A 20,154-nucleotide genomic window follows, 5' to 3' on the forward strand; every position below is an offset into this window, starting at 1 on the left:
GAAAGAACCCATCATAGTGGTATCCATGGCCATGCGAACAATATTGTTGGCATGACAAGCGAGGGGGTCTTGATCCTTATCCTCCACTTCTGTTTCGGGCAATTTGCCTTCGTATTCAGGCTGATATGTGAATTGATCGGTGGGAGGCTGCAAAAAGGTGGGCACCGTCAAATCTACAGAACTAGGCGACACTGGAGTTGAGCGCACAGAGGGCTCAGAGCTGAATTTCGTATCGAAGCATGGTGATAGTGGTGACCTCAAATCACTTGGAGTTCTTGTCTCTGATTCTACGGACGACTCCAATGGTCCCTCAAGATGGTCGTTTGAACCAAATGGTAACTTCATCTCGTACGACAGAATCTGTTTTCGACTATAGGCCAATATATCATCTAAAGGGTTGGCCATTCCCATAGGCAAATATTGGCTTGTGGGGGCAATCTTTTTCACATAGGGAACCTTGATCATTTTCGGACTATTGGCTGCAAATTCCTGCGCCAGTATACTATGTGGATCTGAGCTATTCCTCCTCAGACTCTTTGCATAATCTGCCAATGGCCGTGGGTACACATACGGCGAAGCCAGCGACATTTTAAGGCCTGGAATTTATGGGGTAGCTTACAGACGTTATGTGCTGGTGGGAAGAGTGGATCTTGTTGTGTTTACCTATTACCGCATTCAGACGGGAAGAGCTAGATAAGGGCGAGGGGGTGACAGAAAGAGGAAAGAAAGGGTCTTGGGTGCAAGACAGATAAACGGTTGGTCCTACAGGTAGTGTTTCGTTTTGCATCGATTTTGTATTTTTTATTTGTGAAGCCACCTTTTGGGTCACTTCAATTGAAGGTCCTTATCATGATGGGGCCTGTCATTAATTAATATGAGCTGCTCAGGTAATGCGTCACGTGTGGGATGGCGTCGTATCAAAGGGCCAATGAAATCAAAGAAAAAAAAAACGTCAATGAAACATCTATTGACAAAACGACATTTGTGTCGCCCTATAGAATGGAACAAACAAGGCCTCCTGTTTTATGTTCCTTTGTCAAGAATATATATGCAAGATCTTAGTATCTTCTATCTCCTCCAGAAAACACGGGTTGAATATGTGTAAGTTATATGGTCATTAAAAGTAGCATTTCAGAATTGTCTCCATTATTTCTGTTGCTGGTTTGCGCGTTTCAATCTCTCGTCTAACACCGCATCGTTTCCATGGACGGAGTCAACGGGACATGGAAGAACAGAGTTGGCCCCGACTAATAGGAAACAGACGGCAAAAGCCGACGAAAATATCGAGGAGGTGACCTTGTTTCTCTGTGTGGCTCTGACGAACATTGTGTGTTGTGTATGTGTTGCTTAGTGTCTTTGTAGGTTGTGTGAGCTTGTAGTCCTGATATTATTGAGACCAGCTTTGACGTGAATATGCAATAATTTTGGAGAACAAGAATATGACTCTGGGCAAGGTAAACCGAGGTTCAAATGGGAGCGTTTTGTGTGAAGGGAGTTGATGTGAGATTAAATCTGATGTTTCGAATAGAAATTTAGAGACGAGATGGTGGAGTGGAAAACTCCATCTGCAGGATGGTCCTAACACAGGGCCAATTATTGGTGGAGAATTACACAAGTCGCATATTTCGAGTTTTGGTCGGCGATTTAGTTTAATTATGTAGTTTTGGTTTTGGCGATTGCTCGTGAGTATTGTAGAGGTTTTTTTTTTGTGCAATTGGATTCAAGTTTGGTGTCCTTTGGTCGGAGTGCACCACGGAGTTATCGCCTTTAGGTCAGATCGAATTCGGCTCAGAGAACTTGATGGAGCTTTGAAAAATTCTATGCTTCTCATTCCTCAATACATGGCTGGCAATAAATCCTGTTTCTACGGCGTTTGAGAAGTGAGAATACTGGTTGAAACTTCCAATTGCAGTGGACTCATGTGTGCCAATGTGCTCATAACTCTATAGTAAATCTTTGAAAAACCGACTCGGTATATCACTTTCAATCGCGTATGAGCAGCAAGTTTGAATTTTCAACAAAGTATCAAGGCTTCCTTGCCTGAGGTTCGATCAATCGACGAAACACACATGTCATATATTTTGCTCTCGACAAAATGAGTATCTACGAAAAGGGTACATCGAAAACTTTTGTCATCAAAATCTTTGTTCACCATTCGAACTGGGCCTTCATTTCTTTGCATTCAATCTGCTATGCATCGTAGCTTGATCATAAGGTGTAGGGTCATCAATAGCACTCCCGCCATGTATCATACGACTATCCTTATCCAATAGATTCAGTCATGAGAACCCTTCTTCGTGTGATTACATCCTCACACTCATACTTTGTCTTCCATAGTCTACAGTGGCTAACTATGTACATTTATTAATAAATCCCTAATATTGTCCGATCTTCTCGAACCCCTTTGGCCACTTTGGTCTGTCAGCTTTGCTTCTCTCCTCGATTTCATTTTCGGGAAGCAACTCGATAGAAACGAGCTCTTTGACAAGTCGAAGCTTGTGAGCTGTAGCTACAGAAACAGCCTGGTAAACGACCTGGTCGCGCTTGCGCAAACCCAAAGCTTCGATATTCTTCCGGATGTTAGGGCCCAATCCTATTGTCGACCGCAACTGTTTGATTCTGTAGAACATCTGGGGAGAAGACATTGTCGTAGGTTGAATTTTTCACTTAGAACGATAGAACTGCATGTGTACCATGAGAGGTACAAAAGATGGGGGACAAGAGAACGAAGAAGCATATTTTGATGTATAATAAATTGTTTTGCGTGAACTAATATTCATTGTCAACTCGAGATATTTTTCTTGTTTTTCGTTTATCTTTCGTTCGAAACCTTGCGCATCCCGTCTATTGAAAGTACTCTCATGCTCTAACACAATTGACTGATCTCCCAAAGAATTTCCCAAATCTTTTTTATTTTTGCAGCAATTCAAGAAATTCTATGGGTGCCTTTTTTCCAGTTTCTTGAATTCTTGACTCTATATGTCTAAGGTTCTCCACAGTTCTTTGCCTGTGCTACTGGTCGATGAATGAGTGGGAAGGTCACTCTGCGGACTGAGGAAGCTCATGAAACAATTCGAGCGAATCTCCAGCTATTGTCAACCTCAATTTTTGATAATACTGACCCAAATGCCTCGAAACGGCTCATCGATTCTACCAGAAGACTTATCGACGAGTTCGAGGTTCTACCTAAACTACTAGATCTGCTGTTGCAAACATACATTAGCTCTATTACAAAACTTTATTTGGATGTCAAAGATGAGAAAATCGAGTTACGGATGCCGAATTTGGGCAACGACATTGCAAGCCTAGTGCTGAGTTTGGCCAAAGTTAGAGGTTATAAGTTCATTGCAACATTTTTCTCGACAGACGTTTATTTATTTCACAAAATTTTGGACTTACTCTTTTCTGAAGTTGGAAGTCGGAACAATGACGAATGCTATTTCTTGTTACTATGGCTCTCTAATCTTGTCCTCGTCCCCTTCAAATTGGAGGCTATTTCTCGTTCTGTTGCCGCAAGAGTTTCTGATATCGCGAACAAATTCATCAATCTACATACAAGTGCATCAAGAACGCAAACAGTCGCGCTGTTAGTGCTCGCGCGGCTTTTTACGAGGGCTGATTGCACTGCTCTCTTCTCTGGATACACTGAGAGTGCTAAGCTGGCTTGGCCTGATTGTAACGATGCATCCAAGTTAGGCTATCTCATGACATTCAATCAGATCTTGAAGCGGGCTTCTAATATTGAAGCTCAATCGTTTGCTTACATAATCTACAACGATATCATTCTTCACGACTTGTATTGCTTGGTGCTCAGCGATATGAATAGTGTCAACACGGCTAATGTCAGAATTCTCATCAAAGTCTCATCAAAAGTCTCCCGCTATCATGTCAAATCGCTGCAATGGGCGAAAGTGGCAGAGATGGTTGACATACTCCTTTATATCGCTAGTGCGATGAAAGAACGCTTTGATACATCTCTCCGTGAATGCTTAGCAAAGAGCATTAGCCGCTTGGTCGCTTTTTTGTCAATTTCAGCTGAAAAGTACGCAAACCAATTAGTCGAGTTCATGTTCAAACGTATTGGGTCTGATACCAACATAGATCAAATTTGGATCGAGGAAGCTATCAATGACGGTAGACTCACCATTCCGTTATGTCACACTGTGCTACTATTCTGTGGTTTTCTTGCTATAAACAAACTGTTTCCACGGAAGAACATTCCAGCTCTACTATCTCTTACCCATCAGACAAGCTTTCTTTCATACCACACAACCGGATCATATCAGTACTCCCAGCTTAGAGATGCATCTTGCTTCTGTATGTGGGCTCTTTTAAAAAGTCTCTCATCAGAAGACTACGAGTTTATCATGACCTCAGATACCAAAGCTTTTGCAAACCTTTTCATTGATTTAATCAAGATCACAATTTTCGATGAGGACTTGACCATACGAAGATGTGGATCTGCAGTTCTACAAGAATTCATAGGCCGCTTTGGTTCCATGTTTTTTCCGTCTGTGTTTCCCCGTATCTCAGATGACAAAGTTGGAGCTCTTTCGATTAGGTTGGTGGAGCTATTTGATACTAACTACATTGGAACAGTTGCAAGCTCGTTCAAGTTGGTTCATGATATGGTTGCATTGGGTCTCCCGAAGCAAATTTTTGTGGAAAAACTTATTGAGGAAATGAGTTCCGACTTCTGCCCTTTCTCAGTGAAGCAAATCGTTGCTAATACTCTTTGCAAGGTTTTGAATCAATCTCAAATGCATTCTGCCGAACTTGGCGGCATAGAGTATAGTACTGATCAAGTGATTGAGTTAATTGTGTTCCAACTTCAAAAGCGCAACTATGGAGCCTTGATTGCACTTGCCGAACTTCAACTGTCAAATTCCCTACTGTATGATATAGCGAAAGAAGTGCATGGTTTTGTTTTGAGCTGCGAATTTGATATCCATGTCGACAAGTCAGATAAAGGAGAGTCTATCATTGCATGGTTTGTTGCCGCATTCAAAACCAATCTAGACTTAGAAACTGCTTATATGGTATCTGTCGCATTGGCCATCAGTCGGTTGAATTTATCTGACTCTTTAGTGAAGGTATTCCGTCAATTTTTCGCATTGTCTTTCGAGATAGACCTAAATTTATTCAAAGAGGTTTGTGAACAAATAAAGACGGGAAACAATGTGTTGGCAAAATCGATCCTATGTCAATCCTTGACGGAATCGAGACTCGATTTATTGATCGAAATTATGCTAGACAAATCGATTGATGCACAAACAAGAGCTTATCTTGTTCAAGAATTGCGTGAAGTCCTTCCAGAATTCGAGAGCTATGAGACACTACAGTTTGCCTGTCTAAGCCTTCTTGATGACTACACAATCTCGTCTCAGGGAGATGTGGGACTGTTGATCCGATTGGCATGTATAGACCTTTTAAATGGTAGTCAAATTTTTTTGCGTGCGATAAAAGAAGACGCTGTGAGAAAGCTCTGGCGAATTGCGGGCGAAACTTTGGACAAATTGAGAATCGCATCTATCAGTTGTATTTGTGAGATCAACCACGATGATTCAGCGAGAAGCGAGTTCCTAATGTTCCAAAACAATTACGGGTTGTACTTTGAGAAGCTCTTGCAGTATGCAAGCGAAACTTTTGCTGATGAAACTTCGAGAATATGTCTATGGAGCGGTATCGTAAAATCGGCGGGTGCGTCTGTGGCTGGAGCTGATTTGATCAATATGGCCTTTCGGAATGTTTTGGCACAATTTGAGACCGAGAACGGAGCCACACAAACTCTAAGCGCATTGACCAGGCTCTTGAAAATACCTGACGGAAAAACTTTCAATGTGCTACTTCCTCAAGAAAAGAAGACAATCATGGGTGCTCTCAATGTTTGGGTGAAGCTCTTGGACGCTGAGGTGACGGTTCCAACCTCGTTCAATTTTGAGGGGCTCTATATTCGTGCCTATAATTTGCACATTAACACGCTGCAAAATTCTCGAATAGGTGTTGTGATCAGAATATTCCAGCATCTTTCATCTAGGCCGGATGTTCCAAAGACTTTGAGAGAGAGCGCTCGAAAGCGCCTCCAATGGCTTGCAATCAAAGCTCCTTCGGATAGTTCTCGAGCGATGGCACTCGATGCTTTATTTGAATTGGTCATTGAAGTAGACCCTGAGAATCCTCTTTTAGAAATGATTGACGACGTTGATGCCAGCACTCGAATGAGTGTTCTCCAGGATATCAAGAGTGTCCTCAAAGAACTTTAGACGAAATGAAAAAACGATTACGTAAACCTTCTTTTAAATCAAGAAAGGAATGTAGAGAAAGGAATTGATGTCTAGAATATTTTTAATTTATTCATTGTCATATTTAAAAAACTGCACCAGTGCAGTGAGAAGAATCATAAGTCATTAATTTGAGGCAGCCATTGTCAGACCAGCCAACACTACAAGCCAACCATCAAGTTGTCGCCATCGCCGTGCAAAGTGCCCTGGTTCAAGTAAGTCACATAACTCCAACGACGCTTTTGTGGCTGCATCTCCGCTGGCGGAGGCACAATGGAGGAGTCGTCGAAGGATGTGTTGAGGTGGGTCAGAGTCTTGGAGTCTTGGTTCGCGAAGGCATTAGGCTGGGTGTAAGACTTGTTGAAAATTTTAGAAAACATTGATAGTGATAGTTGATGCGATCAGATAGCTAAGGGGGGGAAGCTCTCCTTATATACTCCAGGGATTAGGAGGGCATGAGCGATCAGGTCTGCGCCTGTACACAAGATGTGGTTTATCGGTAATCCTCCGTGGGGAGCAGATACTGTGAGCCGCGTGACCTGGGGTAGAAGCGGCTGGATCCGGCACATGGTGGTCAATGTGTCGGAATGGTCTCGGACTTGAAGGTCCGTCAGCCGCCGTTGCCTTGCACAGCCTTCCGATTTTCTCCTTATCTGGCCATTGTAAGGCTGAGCAACTGTTGGCGAGGGTGGCAGAGGTATCAGCGCGAATGGTGAAGAATCCATTCGAAAGATTGTACAGTGGTGGCTGTGAGATTACATCAGAACACGGAAAGAGAATGCGTCGCAAAATGCAAAAATAGAACTGGCTTGGGAATTCTGACCGGTGTTTTCATTTCGGGTTTATTCACTGCTTATCTTCTGCATGCTTTGGCTCTGTTCATTTTGTCTGCTCATGTCGTAGCCTAATACTGAGCTGGCTCAACTGGACAAACAGGTGATTTGGGGGTGGTGCCATTTTAGTTCCGTGAGTGAGGCTTCCTTTGAGCCGAAATGAACTCTACTTGACAAAATTACAATTCATCGTTACGCCAATTATTCAGCTATTTTCTCTACGATATTCTTCACAATTTTGTGCTTTCTCCTATTGTTGCCCACATAGATTTGTGTAGTGCAGGAGGAATAGCTTACTTGGAGGGGTTGGGAGGGGTGATAGCGATAAGCAAGGTCATTGGTGCGATAGATGTGGTGGGGATGAATTTACAGCTGTCAATTATGAAAAGGGGGGACCTTAAAACTGTAAGTGGTGATGATTGTGTTGTAGAATAGGTGGTTATATCTTAGACGACTCATTGTTAGGGTACGACCACTGATGGTGAAGTTTTTGGTAATATTTCCGAATTGACTCAATTTCGTATTATGTGTACTTTTTTTCTTGTTTCAATTTGCTCTTGTCTTCTCTATTTTTCGTCTTATCTCTGTTGTTAGTTGGAACTTACTGTTCTCACTTAAGTCTGCGTGAACCCATACCCATACCTTAGTACATATGGCAGTGACCGATCAGAAGTTGTTCCTATGTTTTTCTTAGACTCGTCAGGTTCTTCGTTTTTTGATCAATTCTACATCTCTTTACTTTCATCAACGTTGACGGAAAGAACGTGCGTGGTGCAGGATTTTGCAGCCATTAAGAAGTCTTAAAACTAAGTTCTACATCGCCAATGTAACACTTAACTATTTTCAATTAGCGTATATAATCGCTCCGTAGGCACGGGTTGGAAGTCACAGACCTCACATTATTAGATCGCCCGGCGCGAGTTTAAACCAATCTCTCCTCAAATCTCAACTCGTTGTTGATTGGCATTCCGACCAACAATCTCAACAAGTTCTCAATGGCCAATCTTTGCTTGTTCAAACCATTGATTGGTTTGAAACCTGGCTTGGACAATGGTGCCTTCAACCAGTAACTCAACAAGGTCAAGACAGAGTAGAAGTTCTCGTAGGTCTCCTCGCCAACCTTCTTGTAAGTGACTCTTTGCAAGAACTCGGCCATGATGACCAAGTCAATGATCAATGGAGTAGCCAACAAGGAGTCCTCACAGACGTTGTGGATGGAAATCTTGTTGTGGCCACCCAACATCAACTCAGAGTAGTACTCATCCATGGCAACCTTAGAGTCACCAACAGCAGGCAAGTACTTGATGACAATACAATGGTCAACCTCAGATCCAGACTTCTCGTTGTACAAGATCTCGTTGGACTCAATCATGTCGTCAACAACAGATTGCTTCGAGATCTCCTTGGAACGGAATTGTTGAGGAGCAGACAAGTTGTAACCATCATTGTTACCCAAGTGGTTGTAAGAGGCGATAGACAATGGCTTGATACCGGCGTCGACGAGGAATTGAGCCAAAACAGACTTAATCTTGGTCTGTCCACTCTTAAAGTCGTCACCACCAATGAAACTCTTGTGGATCTCCGACAACTCAATGGCACCAGGCACAAAGGTGTTCTGTGGAGAACCGTTGATGTATGGGACCTGCTCCAAGATACAAGCAACAGCAAAAACAGTAGATGGAGATACCTCGTCGTGACTGTCCTTGATGGATTGGATCAAGTTCTCGGCGGTGTCGTTGACACCAGGAATGATCTGCGAGTATCTCTCGGTATTGGCACTCCACAAGACAATGACCTTGTCCAAGTTGTTGTCCTTCTTGAACTTGTTGATGTCAGATCTGATTCTCTCAACATCGGCCCATTTGTTCTTAGTAGTAACCTCACCGTTGCTGTCAACGTTGAAAACATTGTCAGCTCTCTCCTTTTGGTTCATGGCAATGAAGTCTGGGTAGTACACGGATGGTAATGGTTGAACCTTCTCCAAGTGCTCGACCAATTGTCTTTGCAAGTCAACGTCTAAAACCTTGGCACGCTTCATGGCCTTGTCCAATGGCAATTTGGAGATATCCCATCCGCCAACGACCAAGTCGTTAGGGCTGACCATTGGCAAAATAGAGTTGAATGGAGCGTAGACATCGTTTCCCTCAGCATCAACACCAAGCTTGATGGTGGAAGATTGGGTCACAGAACCGTAGTAGTTTGGCTCGACAAGACCTTCCTTGTTCTCGAAGCTGATCTTGTTCTTGTTGGCCAAAATGGCGGCCATCAAGGTGGTACCGTTGTTACCTCCCAAACCAACCAACATCAAACCGGTCTTTGGAGTAGACAAGTCCACTTTGAATTCGTAGTCGGTGGTGGTTGGAGTAACAGACAAAACACCATCGGGCTTTTTCTCGACAATGGCCGATTCGTAGGCGAACTTAGTGTAAAGACAGTTGTCCTTGGTCACTGCATTGGTATTGAATTTGACAGACATGATGCTAATAAATTATGAAGAAGCTAGATATTTGAACTTTTTGCTTAAAGAAAAAAACTTTCAAGATCGGGGGGAATTCGGGTGTTCTTATATAGTTTCCGGAAAGGAGGGTTCCAAATTCAGATGCAGCGTCCATACACGGGATTGTCCCAAATGGGTTGAACAACAACTTGTGCTTAAGGAGAGACCTGCATGTGTGAAGCAACTCGCCGAGATTTCGGCGGGATACACTCTGGCTGCAGTACGACTATCCTCCCCTCTAGGGGTGTTTAGGAACTGAGCCTCACGAATTTGGGCTCAATTTCAATGAAAGTTGTTTCATTTCGTTGATGAGCTGTTGAATGATAATTGAAACCGCGCAGAAATCATTTTCAAGTGATATTGAAGAAGTTAGATGCGGCAGCCCGTCCTCAGCCTTCACACCCCAACAATCCTGTACTCATCTAAGTCACTTTCACGTGGGGATTGGAGTGCAATGATTCGACCAAATTGCGGCTTTTAATTCTGTCGAAACTTTGGTGCGCCCATTGGTCGGTTCGTGGTCTATATACACGGGAAAGGAGTGGGTTAGACCCGTTTGCAGCCATTGTCTTCGAACCATCGCTCCATAACATTGAAAGCGAAGATGATGCCAGAGCAGGGACACCAAAGAATTGACCATTGCTAAGGATAAAATTTTGTTCTAATTGGAAAGCGAAAGAATTGGAATTGGAATTGGATGTGTAAGGTATAGTTCAAGGCCCTTTGTCATGTAGATCTGTTCGGAAAACGGAACTCATAGATCCCGAGGATCATGGTATCAATGGCTACGCTTCGGATCCTAAGTATAGACCATAACAGTGGTGATGTTAGTATTTGATCATGCTGGTTTGTTTCGAGAGGGTATTGCAAATGGGAGATCAGATTGACAGGGCTCGTGCCACTTGTCACTGAACACTTTTCGTTTCTCTAGTTCACGATGATCTGCCTCCCAATCTTTTTATAAAGCGGATTGAGCCCGTTCCCTGACTCATTGTGGTGTTTAATGACATCTTTGGCCACGGTTTTCGCCATTTCATTCATGTACACGGGTCCAAACGTGTAGCTTCCCCAATTTTGAACCAAGAAATCTTCGTTCCCCTCGCCAGAGATCTCTCGAGTCATTGGACTGATCCTAACATGTACAATTGGCACAAAACTTATGTCCATTTGCGTTTGGGCCAGTTTTGTCAATCCAAGAGGTGACACCAAAAACATAAAAGTAGGTACTGTGGTAGATCGCGTTCTATTGGTGTGATACTCGTAGGCCCCGGCTAGCTCTCGCACCACGTTGGGTTTTATTTTTGACGCGTAGTTTTTGCACTGTACCAATGCATTTACGGGATGTTGGCCCTGCGGTAGTTGCTTCAAATTGCAGAGTCTAGCAAAATCCCATTTGCCGAAAAGATCAACGCCATTATCGCCGGCACCTCCGACGCGCACCAAGTCTGTTAGATGGAGATGAGTCTCCATGGCCTCTTTGGCCTGGAACTCGTAAAATGTGCCTCGAAACGCCAGCGATGAAAGTGAAATGGTGGAGTTCTGACACACGCTGAGATAATCTTGGCATGACCTGGCTTCGCGTAGGGATGAACATGAACGCGTGGATATTTTTCGTAGGAATGACATTTTGAATTTGGAGCGAAACAGAAAGGGCCAATTGAATGATTTTATGAGATGCAGTGATAGAAGCTTGAAGAGCGAATGTATTCTATGAAAAAAACAATCAGTCCTGCGTGAGACGGGGTCCGTTTCGGGTCTGTTCTTGATTTGGTCTGTAGGAATATTATCAACTGATCTCAGATACTCACGTCTTCACAAATGAATAGAAACGCGGGATAGTTACCCGTCAAATTTGCATCTGAACATTGGAAATAAATCGAGAAATTGGTCTCGTCTGTTTGACTTTTTCATGCTGAGATTTTTAATTTTTGCGTCTTCCAGCTATTTTCCATTGTCACTCTATCTCTACTCTCCACATTTCCACCCAACTGCACTACTAGTCAATACCCCATACCAACTCGGTCCTACTTAACATTGAACGAGATCGATCATTGTATCTTCGATTCTGACTTCTTTCTTTTTTAAGACAAATTCTCGTTAGCTCCGTGACCTCAAGTTTCTCTCATATCAACTAAATGTTCCCATTGGTACTTCTACTAGCCTCTTTGGTCGCTCTGAGTAGCATCGACATCTACGCCCAAGATGTGCATTCCAAATCAGAGGTTTCCTTGGGAGCCATTCACTTTGACCACCAGTCGAAATCTGCATCTTTCTCGGCCACTGGCGCAGATGTGGTCGGTACCTCTCTTTGTTTAGGAACTCACGATATACCAGGACAAGAATGCTTTGTATATCAAGAAGCAGCCGACGGAAAACTTGGAGGGTGCTTCCAGTTGTTTGTGGATCAGAATGGGATTCAGAGACTCTCATTTAGCCCCTCGTTGGAAGAGTTTTCTGCTGAGATAATAGAGATAAGCCATGGAGCAGGTCCAAATATGCTGCCTCTGTTTCAGGAAAAGACGGCCCAGAAACCGCAAACTAGTACAGTGGTCCGCAAGCGTGTTGTGACGGATGAAGACGGTGTAGAGTCTGTAGTTGAGGAGGAAGTAGTAGAGGTTATCGAGGAGGACAACCGCTCGTGGGTTCAAAAGAACTGGATGTACATTGTGCCTCCACTTGTGCTTTTCTTACTTTTTGCTCCCGTTGATGAACAGAAAAAGTGAATCCGATGAGAGGATTAAGGCGAGGGCCAATAGGTGTCTCGTGATAATACAATGGCATACAAAGTAAATCTGATGTAAAAGATAAACAAAAATGGCGCATGATACGATTTCATCCTCGCTTTCACTTGATGGCTCTGATTCATTAGTGTTTTATCTGTCTGATAGTTACAATGTCTCAGAATGGGCTCATGTCACTTGGGGAAAATTGAATTTTCTTGGATGTTATCTTGGATGAAATTTCTTCCTATTTGATAAAACATCATTAAATGCATAATTTTCAAAGTATCTTTTTCGAGCATACTATCATTGCATGGCTCGTGAATGGCTCATGTCAAACAATAATTGTGTCAACACAATTGGCCTCGATTCCCCAAGAGTTAATAGAACCATATCTACAAATTTTCTTCAAACTTTAATTTTTTTTTTGTCAATTTATAATCAAGTGATCATGGAGATCAACCGATGCACCGAAGTATACAATACACGCAAACACCTAATGTGACATGCAAATTGATCCACCACAGGAATAAATTTATTTTCACAAAAACAAAAAAAAATTACATCTGACCAGCAAATATTTACGCCCTCCCCAATACTATTTCCCAGCTTGATTTCCATCCCCCAAACTTGTCCCTGTTTTACATGCAGACAGCCTATCAGCATGCAAATATTCAGATTTACTAACTAGCCTCACAAAGCGAGAATTTTCGACTCAACAACAGAGAAGCCGGAACACAGCTGCCACGCCCATTTCTCGGAATCCCCACCCGAAGCGACATTCTTTTGCTGCCGCTAGCCCAGATATCCCCCATCTGCCCTATTTCGTTAGGTTCCGCACGGTTTCTTTGTTAGGTGACCCCATCAACCTACCACCTATAACCTGACAATTGTCCTTCAATCCAGGCTTTCCTGCTACTACTCTAACCACATTAGCATAGTATATTCATCACAATGTTGTCCAGAAACTTGCGTTTGGCTGCCCTTCCAAGAAGACTCTTGAGCTCGTCCTCCAGAAGACTTGCAGATGTGCTGGTAACCATCGACGGAAAGACCGTTGAGATCGAAGCCGGCTCGTCCATTATCCAGGCTGCAGACAAGGCCGGTGTTGTCATTCCAAGATACTGTTACCATGAGAAGTTGGCCATTGCCGGTAACTGTCGTATGTGTCTTGTCGATGTCGAGAGAATGCCCAAGTTGATCGCCTCGTGTGCCATGCCGGTGCAAAACGGTATGATTGTTCACACCGACTCTGACAGAGTCAAGAAGGGTCGCGAGGGTGTTACCGAGATGTTGTTGGAGAACCATCCATTGGACTGTCCAGTCTGTGACCAGGGTGGTGAGTGTGACTTGCAAGAGCAGTCGCAAAGATACGGTTCTGACAGAGGTAGATTTACCGAGGTCATGGGTAAGAGAGCCGTCGAGAACAAGGCCATCGGTCCTTTGGTCAAGACTTCCATGAACAGATGTATTCACTGTACCAGATGTGTGCGTTTCATGAACGACGTGGCTGGTGCTCCTGAATTGGGTACTGCCGGAAGAGGTAACGATATGCAAATTGGTACCTACATCGAGAGAAACATCAACTCCGAGATGTCCGGTAACATCATTGACTTGTGTCCTGTTGGTGCCTTGACCTCCAAGCCATATGCATTCCGTGCTAGACCTTGGGAGTTGAAGAGAACTGAGACTATCGATGTTATGGACGCTGTTGGATCCAACGTTCGTGTGGACGCCCGTGGTATTGAGGTCATGAGAGTTATGCCTAGACTCAATGATGAGGTCAACGAGGAGTGGATCTCTGACAAGTCTCGTTTCGCTTGTGACGGTTTGAAGACCCAAAGATTGACCACTCCATTAGTCAAGGTTGGTGACTCTTTCCAAACTGCTACTTGGGATGAGGCCTTGTCCACGATAGCTTCTGCTTACCTGAAAGTGGCTCCTAAGGGAGATGAATTCAAGGCTGTTGTCGGTGCTTTGGTTGATGCCGAGTCTATGGTTGCCTTGAAGGATTTGACCAACAAACTCGGTTCCGAAAACACCGTCACTGATGTCAAGCAGGCCACTGAGGCTCATGGTGTTGATGTCAGATCCAACTACGTATTCAACTCCACCATTGACGGTATTGAGGATGCTGATCAAATCTTGCTTGTCGGTACAAACCCAAGACACGAGGCCGCCGTCTTGAACTCCAGAATTAGAAAGGTCTGGTTGAGATCTAACTTGGAAATTGCCCAAGTTGGTCAACAATTTGAATCTACTTTCGAGGCTGAGAACTTGGGTACCTCCGCCAAGGACTTGAAGAAGGCTTTGTCCGGTGCTTACGGAAAGAAGTTAGCTGGCGCTAAGAACCCATTGATTATTGTTGGTTCTGGTGTTGCTGAATCCAAGGATGCTAACGCTATCTACGGTATTGTCGCCGACTTTGCCTCCAAGAACAAGAACTTCAACAGCGAGAGCTGGAATGGTGTTAACTTGTTGCATCGTGAAGCTTCTCGTGCTGCTGCTTTGGATGTTGGTTTCCAAAACATTTCCGACTCCAAAACCGCTCCTAAGTTCATTTACTTGCTCGGTGCCGATGAGGTCAAGGGCTCTGATATTCCTAAGGATGCTTTTGTCGTCTACCAGGGTCACCATGGTGACGCTGGTGCCTCTTTGGCTGATGTCATCTTGCCAGGTTCCGCATACACCGAAAAATCTGCTACCTACGTCAACACCGAAGGTAGAACCCAGACCACTAGAGCAGCAACCAATGCTCCAGGCGTTGCTCGTGAGGACTGGAAGATTCTCCGTGCTTTGTCCGAATACTTGGGCGCTACTTTGCCATACGATGAATTGTACGCTGTTAGAGAAAGAATGGCCGAAATCGCACCACACCTTGTCAGATACGATGTCATTGAGCCAACCAGTGAGCTTGTTGCATCTCTTGGTCTCAAAGATATTATCAGCAGACACGGCGCTGCAAAGATTGCTGGTGATGCTTTGAAGAACCCAATCGACAACTTCTACTTCACAGATGTCATTTCGAGATCTTCGCCCACTATGGCCAAGTGTGTTTCGTCGTTTGGTGCTAAGATTGACAAAATCAAGGATCCTAAGCCAGAGATCAGTATCGCTTAAGCCATGGTAGCCCCAACTTTACAAACTCTATCACTTGCATAAGTGTTGCCTCCGACACAATTTATTACAAAAGACTTTTCATTGGGCGCAAGCCTTTCTGCGATGTATAGTTTTCTTGACTCAGAGATCGTGTTTACATAAGAGACACCCTCGCTCGCATAATTAACGATTATTTAGATTTTACGAATGTAGATACCTTTAGAGTTTTCTTCAAACCCCCTTCGGTGAACTGGTCAAACAAATCATGTTATTAGATGGTTCGAAATATCCACCGAATCTAATTCAGTTTTGGTATTTCGTATGCTAAGTTACTGGACACTAACCCGTCTCCGCCATTCACAGTTTTTTCTTTGATAACTGTGAACAATTCGCCAATCTTCTTTACTTTATCCAGGACACCCTCATTTAACGTGGACTTAGCTCCAGAAAATTCCGTGATTTCAACTCTCTGGGGCTTTTCCTCTTCTACCTCACCATTATCGCTGTCCACTCCCAAATCTGGGTCTTCTGCTACAGCATCATCGTCATCGTCATCTTCATCACTCAGATCTGTCTCTGGGCCAGTCTCCTCGCCTTCTTCAATGAGACCCCAAACATCACCATTGTTGTTGAACACGGATGTGCTTACAGAATTTGGCAATGTATAGCCAGTGTTTTTATACTCCGTGTCAACACCAGGTATGATGTACAGCCTATAAGAGGGTGGTTTGCCAAGCTCTTGCATCAAAGTGATCCATGGGGGAACGCCAGATTCATTTTCGGGCATCCCTATAGCAGCTCTGAGTTCCTTGGAAATCTTACCTGGCTTAATGTCGGTAATTTCCTGTCTGTATTTGTCTGTTTTTTCTTTTCCTTCGCTGTAAAGCTCACCAAAGGCTAGTAGTCTTGGCTTCGATTGATGCTTAAAAAAAGCATCGAAAAGGCGCTGATAATCAATATCTAGTTTGTTCATTTTGGGTTGTACTCTGTCTCTTTGCAGCTTCTTCAAAGATTCGGGATCATGATTCCGCATTTCAGAGATACCTGTATCTCTAATGAATTTTGGGAGAGTATACTGGGGTTTATTGGTACCCCTTTTGGCAGACAAGTAGTCTTTCTTTTGTTGCCAGTGACCAGGAACATCTACATGATTTATTCTTGTCCGTAGCAGCACCACCAAGTATGGATCAGGAGCATTGGAGTCGAACCATTCCACAGTTTGTGGCTTAGAGATAGACGCCTTGAGTTCTGACATAGGCACACGACTCAATTCCTTTCTTTGAGATCTCGACATCGTTTTTGCCGACCCGTTCTGTTCGTCATCGTCGCTCTCTGACAGAGTATCCAGCTCCAGTTCTTTTGTGATGAGCGACATAGAGGATTTGGTCCCGGGGGTATTTACTGTGGGCGAATCGAATTTTTTGAAAATTTGAGTAAATTCAGAAGCTAAGCCAGAATCTATTGTTTGTTCTTTCTCGTCATGTTCATCCTTCGTTCCACCATCTTGTGGCTGTTGTGACTGTGTGGAAATGGAAGGCTCTTCAACATTCTGCGGGGCCACTTCCTTGGTAGGTTCATGCTCTTTGCTATCGGGCGCTAGCTTTCGAAGCTTGGCTTTCTCTCGCCTTATCTGATTCTTGGAACGCTTCGGGCCCATACTAGTTGGTTGTCAATTCACTGCGAAGACTTCGAATGTGGGGGAGATGAGAGTCTTGTATTGGGGCTAAGATCTAGAGTACGGGAATTTTCTTACTGTTCTATTTTTCAAATTTCCGCTTGTTTAAATTCTGTCGCGGCGGACGTTGTTTTTATTGGATTGAGTGGAATTGTTTGTAGGGTGATGTTATTGTTTGCAATCATGTAATACTGATGTTTTACGTAAGCAACAAATGCAAATGTAGCCAAATTTACTGTATAAAATGTTGGACTCAATGGTCAATCAATTGCTTGGGTTGAGTTTTGAACACAATTCGAGAGGATCAGCGCCCAGAAGACATGTAGGGAGGCACCAGTCCAATTACATACAAATGAAAACATTGCATGTCCGGCCGTGGTTTTAGTGCTCGAAAGATCTCTTGAGAGACTCGATCTTATCGCTAAGTTGAGCAAATCCTGCTAGAGTGTCCGCGTCGTCTTTATCTAGAGCATCCAAAGCAGCTGAGACCTTTGCCTCTAGATTCTGAATTAACTCTATCGTGGATGCCTTTGGGCTTTCCTTGTGCTGGATCGAGTCCATGCTTATGTTTGCTGTATCTAGAGCTGGTGTGCTGATGTCTTGTGCCTCTGCCATTGTTGGTTTCAATGTCGAAATATGGAACTGGTACCGAACTGATTGAGGAAGATATGGAAAAATTGACTGAAAGTAAAACCATGAGTGCTTGGATCAATTAATAGCGATAGAGACGAAAATGAAGGAAATTGACTTACTTTTCGATTTTTAGATGTGATTTCAATTTTGGCATTTTCGATTCCAGACTGTGTGATTTTTCAATTTCGCTCAACTTAAGCGGTTATCATGGAATTTTTCAAAATTTCGAAGAATAGCAAAATTATTTGGTTCTTTTAAAATTTGAGGACAAAACCAACTCTAATAAGTTCGGCTTGTAGTATTATGTGTACTTTAAATTGCAAAAGTTGTAGACCTATTTACATCAGTAGTGTTCTGTAGTTACTCCACAGTTGGTACATAAAGCTATCAAATACACCCTTGAAAACTCCACAACATACCCGCTGAGCTCCGTCCAATCTAGATTCACTCACAATTCATGCTCAAAAAAGGCCTGCTACTACTATTGGCATTGACATCTGTGGTGAAGGCGCTGGAAGCCAATATTCCATTCAATGTCAATCTCTATGAATCGCACATCCCAGCCCAATTGGCCGATCAGCTCATACTAAACTCCTCGCCTGAGAGCGAAGTCTTCTATGAGCGCTTTTTTATAGATAGAAAGTACCAAAATGGGCTGGATGAGTACATATGTGAGTTTGCACCAGTTACTCTACAGCCACCGTCAGAGGAGTATCAGAGTCCAGAATCGGATTCGGAAATACTTGCAAAGGCAACTCAATTGATTCACTCCAGTTTTTCACTCGACTCTTGTGTGTGGGCCTACGATTTCCGTGGATGGTATTGGACCTACGCTTTTTGCTTTGGAGATAAAGTCATCCAATACCACGAGGGAGCACCCATCTCAGAGAGGCCACAGAAGCACCTCCCAATTGCCCCAAATACCATTTTTGTTCTTGGACGATTCACAAAGGCCTCAGCTGATAAAATCGAATTCAAGAATCAAGTCTCTCAATCCCAGTTCGAGTCTTACTCGGAACAAGCCGGGCGCTCTTATAGGCTACTTGACGAAAAGTCATCTCCATTTGCTCATCACTCCTCCCAGAGAGTTGTTCTGCAAATGGTGACCGATGGTACACTCTGTGATATGACAGGGCAACCAAGAAGTCTTGAAATGATGTATCTCTGCTCAGAAAATGGTGGTAGCTCTCCACAGATCATGAATGTCCAGGAGGTGAAGACCTGTCACTACAAAATGGTCTTACATGTCCCCAAGCTTTGTAGCTATGACCCATTCATACCTAACAAGCACGTTCAGGAATCCCTCGTGGATGTGGCCTGCCAAAAAATTGATAAGGAGCCTGTGGAAAATGCAGCTTCTAATCTTGACTTTGGCAGGTACATTGGCCGAACTGTTTTGCGAGAAGATGACGATTTCCCTGTTCGTGCGGATAATAGGGTCAATATTGCTCAGCATGAGGCACAAGACTTAGGTCATGGTTTCTATGTTGCGTCAAACGACTATCATTACGTGAGTAGCAGTGAATACTTCAATTACCGCTCAGTTGTGTTTTTCAACGGAGAGTTTGAAGACCTTGAAGACCTCAACTATCAATTCGGCAAAACAATCTTCGAAGCAGTTGGTTCATCGCTTCTAGCACCCACAGCTACACAAGAATTTCCAGAAGTTCTCGACTGGATGCATAAGTTTGTGCTATGGTTTGAGATTTACGATTTCACAGGCGAGTTTATACTACTCTCACGAATTGAAAATTCAGCCGATACCGACCAACATCAATTGGATGCTTCAGTTGTGGACCCAGTTGATTTGCTAGAGATGAATGGAGACATTCCATTGTTTGTTCGCTTCGAACGACCCGAATTCAAAGCACCCAGCAATATGTGGAATTTTGAGTTATTCTCCAAGGATCCCAGATATCCATATAGCTCTAGAAAGAGAATTATTAAGCACCCACAATTATCTGAGAATGATGAGCTGCCACAAAATCTCGAAGATTCGAGTGATCCCCAAGCCGAACACGATGCCTCTGAGCAAGAACCCCAGGCGGAAGAAAATCATCTGAGCATGACTTCAGCAGATACAACAGATACAACAGTTGAATCTGAAGAAATGCCTGAGCTTGACCTTGAAGAGACAAGGGATCATGACAAAGAGGGTGATTCTCACTTTGTTGAGGTGCCCGATGATGACCAATTGGTATTGGAGTATCTAGACATATAGAGAAGCTCAGCTTCTTAAATAATGCGAAAATACGAATGAGAGATTTTCATATCCATATTCTACATGTTCGCCGATTGATTGATTGCGAGGTAGTCTTCTGTACGATTAGCATGGGCCCACATCCATGGCACAGAAAAACAAAGCAAACCAGAATAATTGATCAAAACCAAAAAATAAATTCACTCAATAATCCCA

The 20,154-nt window shown here is 43.5% G+C and overlaps 8 protein-coding genes across 8 annotated transcripts; 3 read left to right on the plus strand and 5 right to left on the minus strand.

Annotated features, from left to right (window-relative positions):
* Window positions 1-1,146: 1,146 nt before the first annotated feature.
* On the minus strand, window positions 1,147-1,326 carry PUMCH_001014 (uncharacterized protein; the record flags this gene model as incomplete). Its single annotated transcript, XM_063020084.1, has 1 exon — window positions 1,147-1,326. The coding sequence occupies one exon, from the start codon at window positions 1,324-1,326 to the stop codon at window positions 1,147-1,149; it is 180 nt and encodes a 59-aa protein (XP_062876154.1).
* Window positions 1,327-2,375: 1,049 nt separating this feature from the next.
* PUMCH_001015 (uncharacterized protein) lies at window positions 2,376-2,645 on the minus strand (the record flags this gene model as incomplete). Its single annotated transcript, XM_063020085.1, has 1 exon — window positions 2,376-2,645. One exon carries the CDS (start codon window positions 2,643-2,645, stop codon window positions 2,376-2,378), a length of 270 nt encoding a protein of 89 aa, XP_062876155.1.
* A 381-nt stretch (window positions 2,646-3,026) lies between these two features.
* On the plus strand, window positions 3,027-6,263 carry PUMCH_001016 (uncharacterized protein; the record flags this gene model as incomplete). The annotated part of the gene is made up of 1 exon (XM_063020086.1): window positions 3,027-6,263. The coding sequence occupies one exon, from the start codon at window positions 3,027-3,029 to the stop codon at window positions 6,261-6,263; it is 3,237 nt and encodes a 1,078-aa protein (XP_062876156.1).
* Window positions 6,264-8,036: 1,773 nt separating this feature from the next.
* PUMCH_001017 (uncharacterized protein) lies at window positions 8,037-9,590 on the minus strand (the record flags this gene model as incomplete). The annotated part of the gene is made up of 1 exon (XM_063020087.1): window positions 8,037-9,590. One exon carries the CDS (start codon window positions 9,588-9,590, stop codon window positions 8,037-8,039), a length of 1,554 nt encoding a protein of 517 aa, XP_062876157.1.
* Window positions 9,591-10,538: 948 nt separating this feature from the next.
* Window positions 10,539-11,237, minus strand: PUMCH_001018 (uncharacterized protein; the record flags this gene model as incomplete). The annotated part of the gene is made up of 1 exon (XM_063020088.1): window positions 10,539-11,237. One exon carries the CDS (start codon window positions 11,235-11,237, stop codon window positions 10,539-10,541), a length of 699 nt encoding a protein of 232 aa, XP_062876158.1.
* Window positions 11,238-13,285: 2,048 nt separating this feature from the next.
* PUMCH_001019 (uncharacterized protein) lies at window positions 13,286-15,451 on the plus strand (the record flags this gene model as incomplete). The annotated part of the gene is made up of 1 exon (XM_063020089.1): window positions 13,286-15,451. The coding sequence occupies one exon, from the start codon at window positions 13,286-13,288 to the stop codon at window positions 15,449-15,451; it is 2,166 nt and encodes a 721-aa protein (XP_062876159.1).
* A 277-nt stretch (window positions 15,452-15,728) lies between these two features.
* PUMCH_001020 (uncharacterized protein) lies at window positions 15,729-17,087 on the minus strand (the record flags this gene model as incomplete). Its single annotated transcript, XM_063020090.1, has 1 exon — window positions 15,729-17,087. The coding sequence occupies one exon, from the start codon at window positions 17,085-17,087 to the stop codon at window positions 15,729-15,731; it is 1,359 nt and encodes a 452-aa protein (XP_062876160.1).
* Window positions 17,088-18,195: 1,108 nt separating this feature from the next.
* On the plus strand, window positions 18,196-19,959 carry PUMCH_001021 (uncharacterized protein; the record flags this gene model as incomplete). The annotated part of the gene is made up of 1 exon (XM_063020091.1): window positions 18,196-19,959. One exon carries the CDS (start codon window positions 18,196-18,198, stop codon window positions 19,957-19,959), a length of 1,764 nt encoding a protein of 587 aa, XP_062876161.1.
* Window positions 19,960-20,154: the final 195 nt, after the last annotated feature.

This window comes from Australozyma saopauloensis, chromosome 1 (assembly GCF_035610405.1).
Source record: "Australozyma saopauloensis chromosome 1, complete sequence".
NCBI classification, from domain to species: domain Eukaryota; kingdom Fungi; phylum Ascomycota; class Pichiomycetes; order Serinales; family Metschnikowiaceae; genus Australozyma; species Australozyma saopauloensis.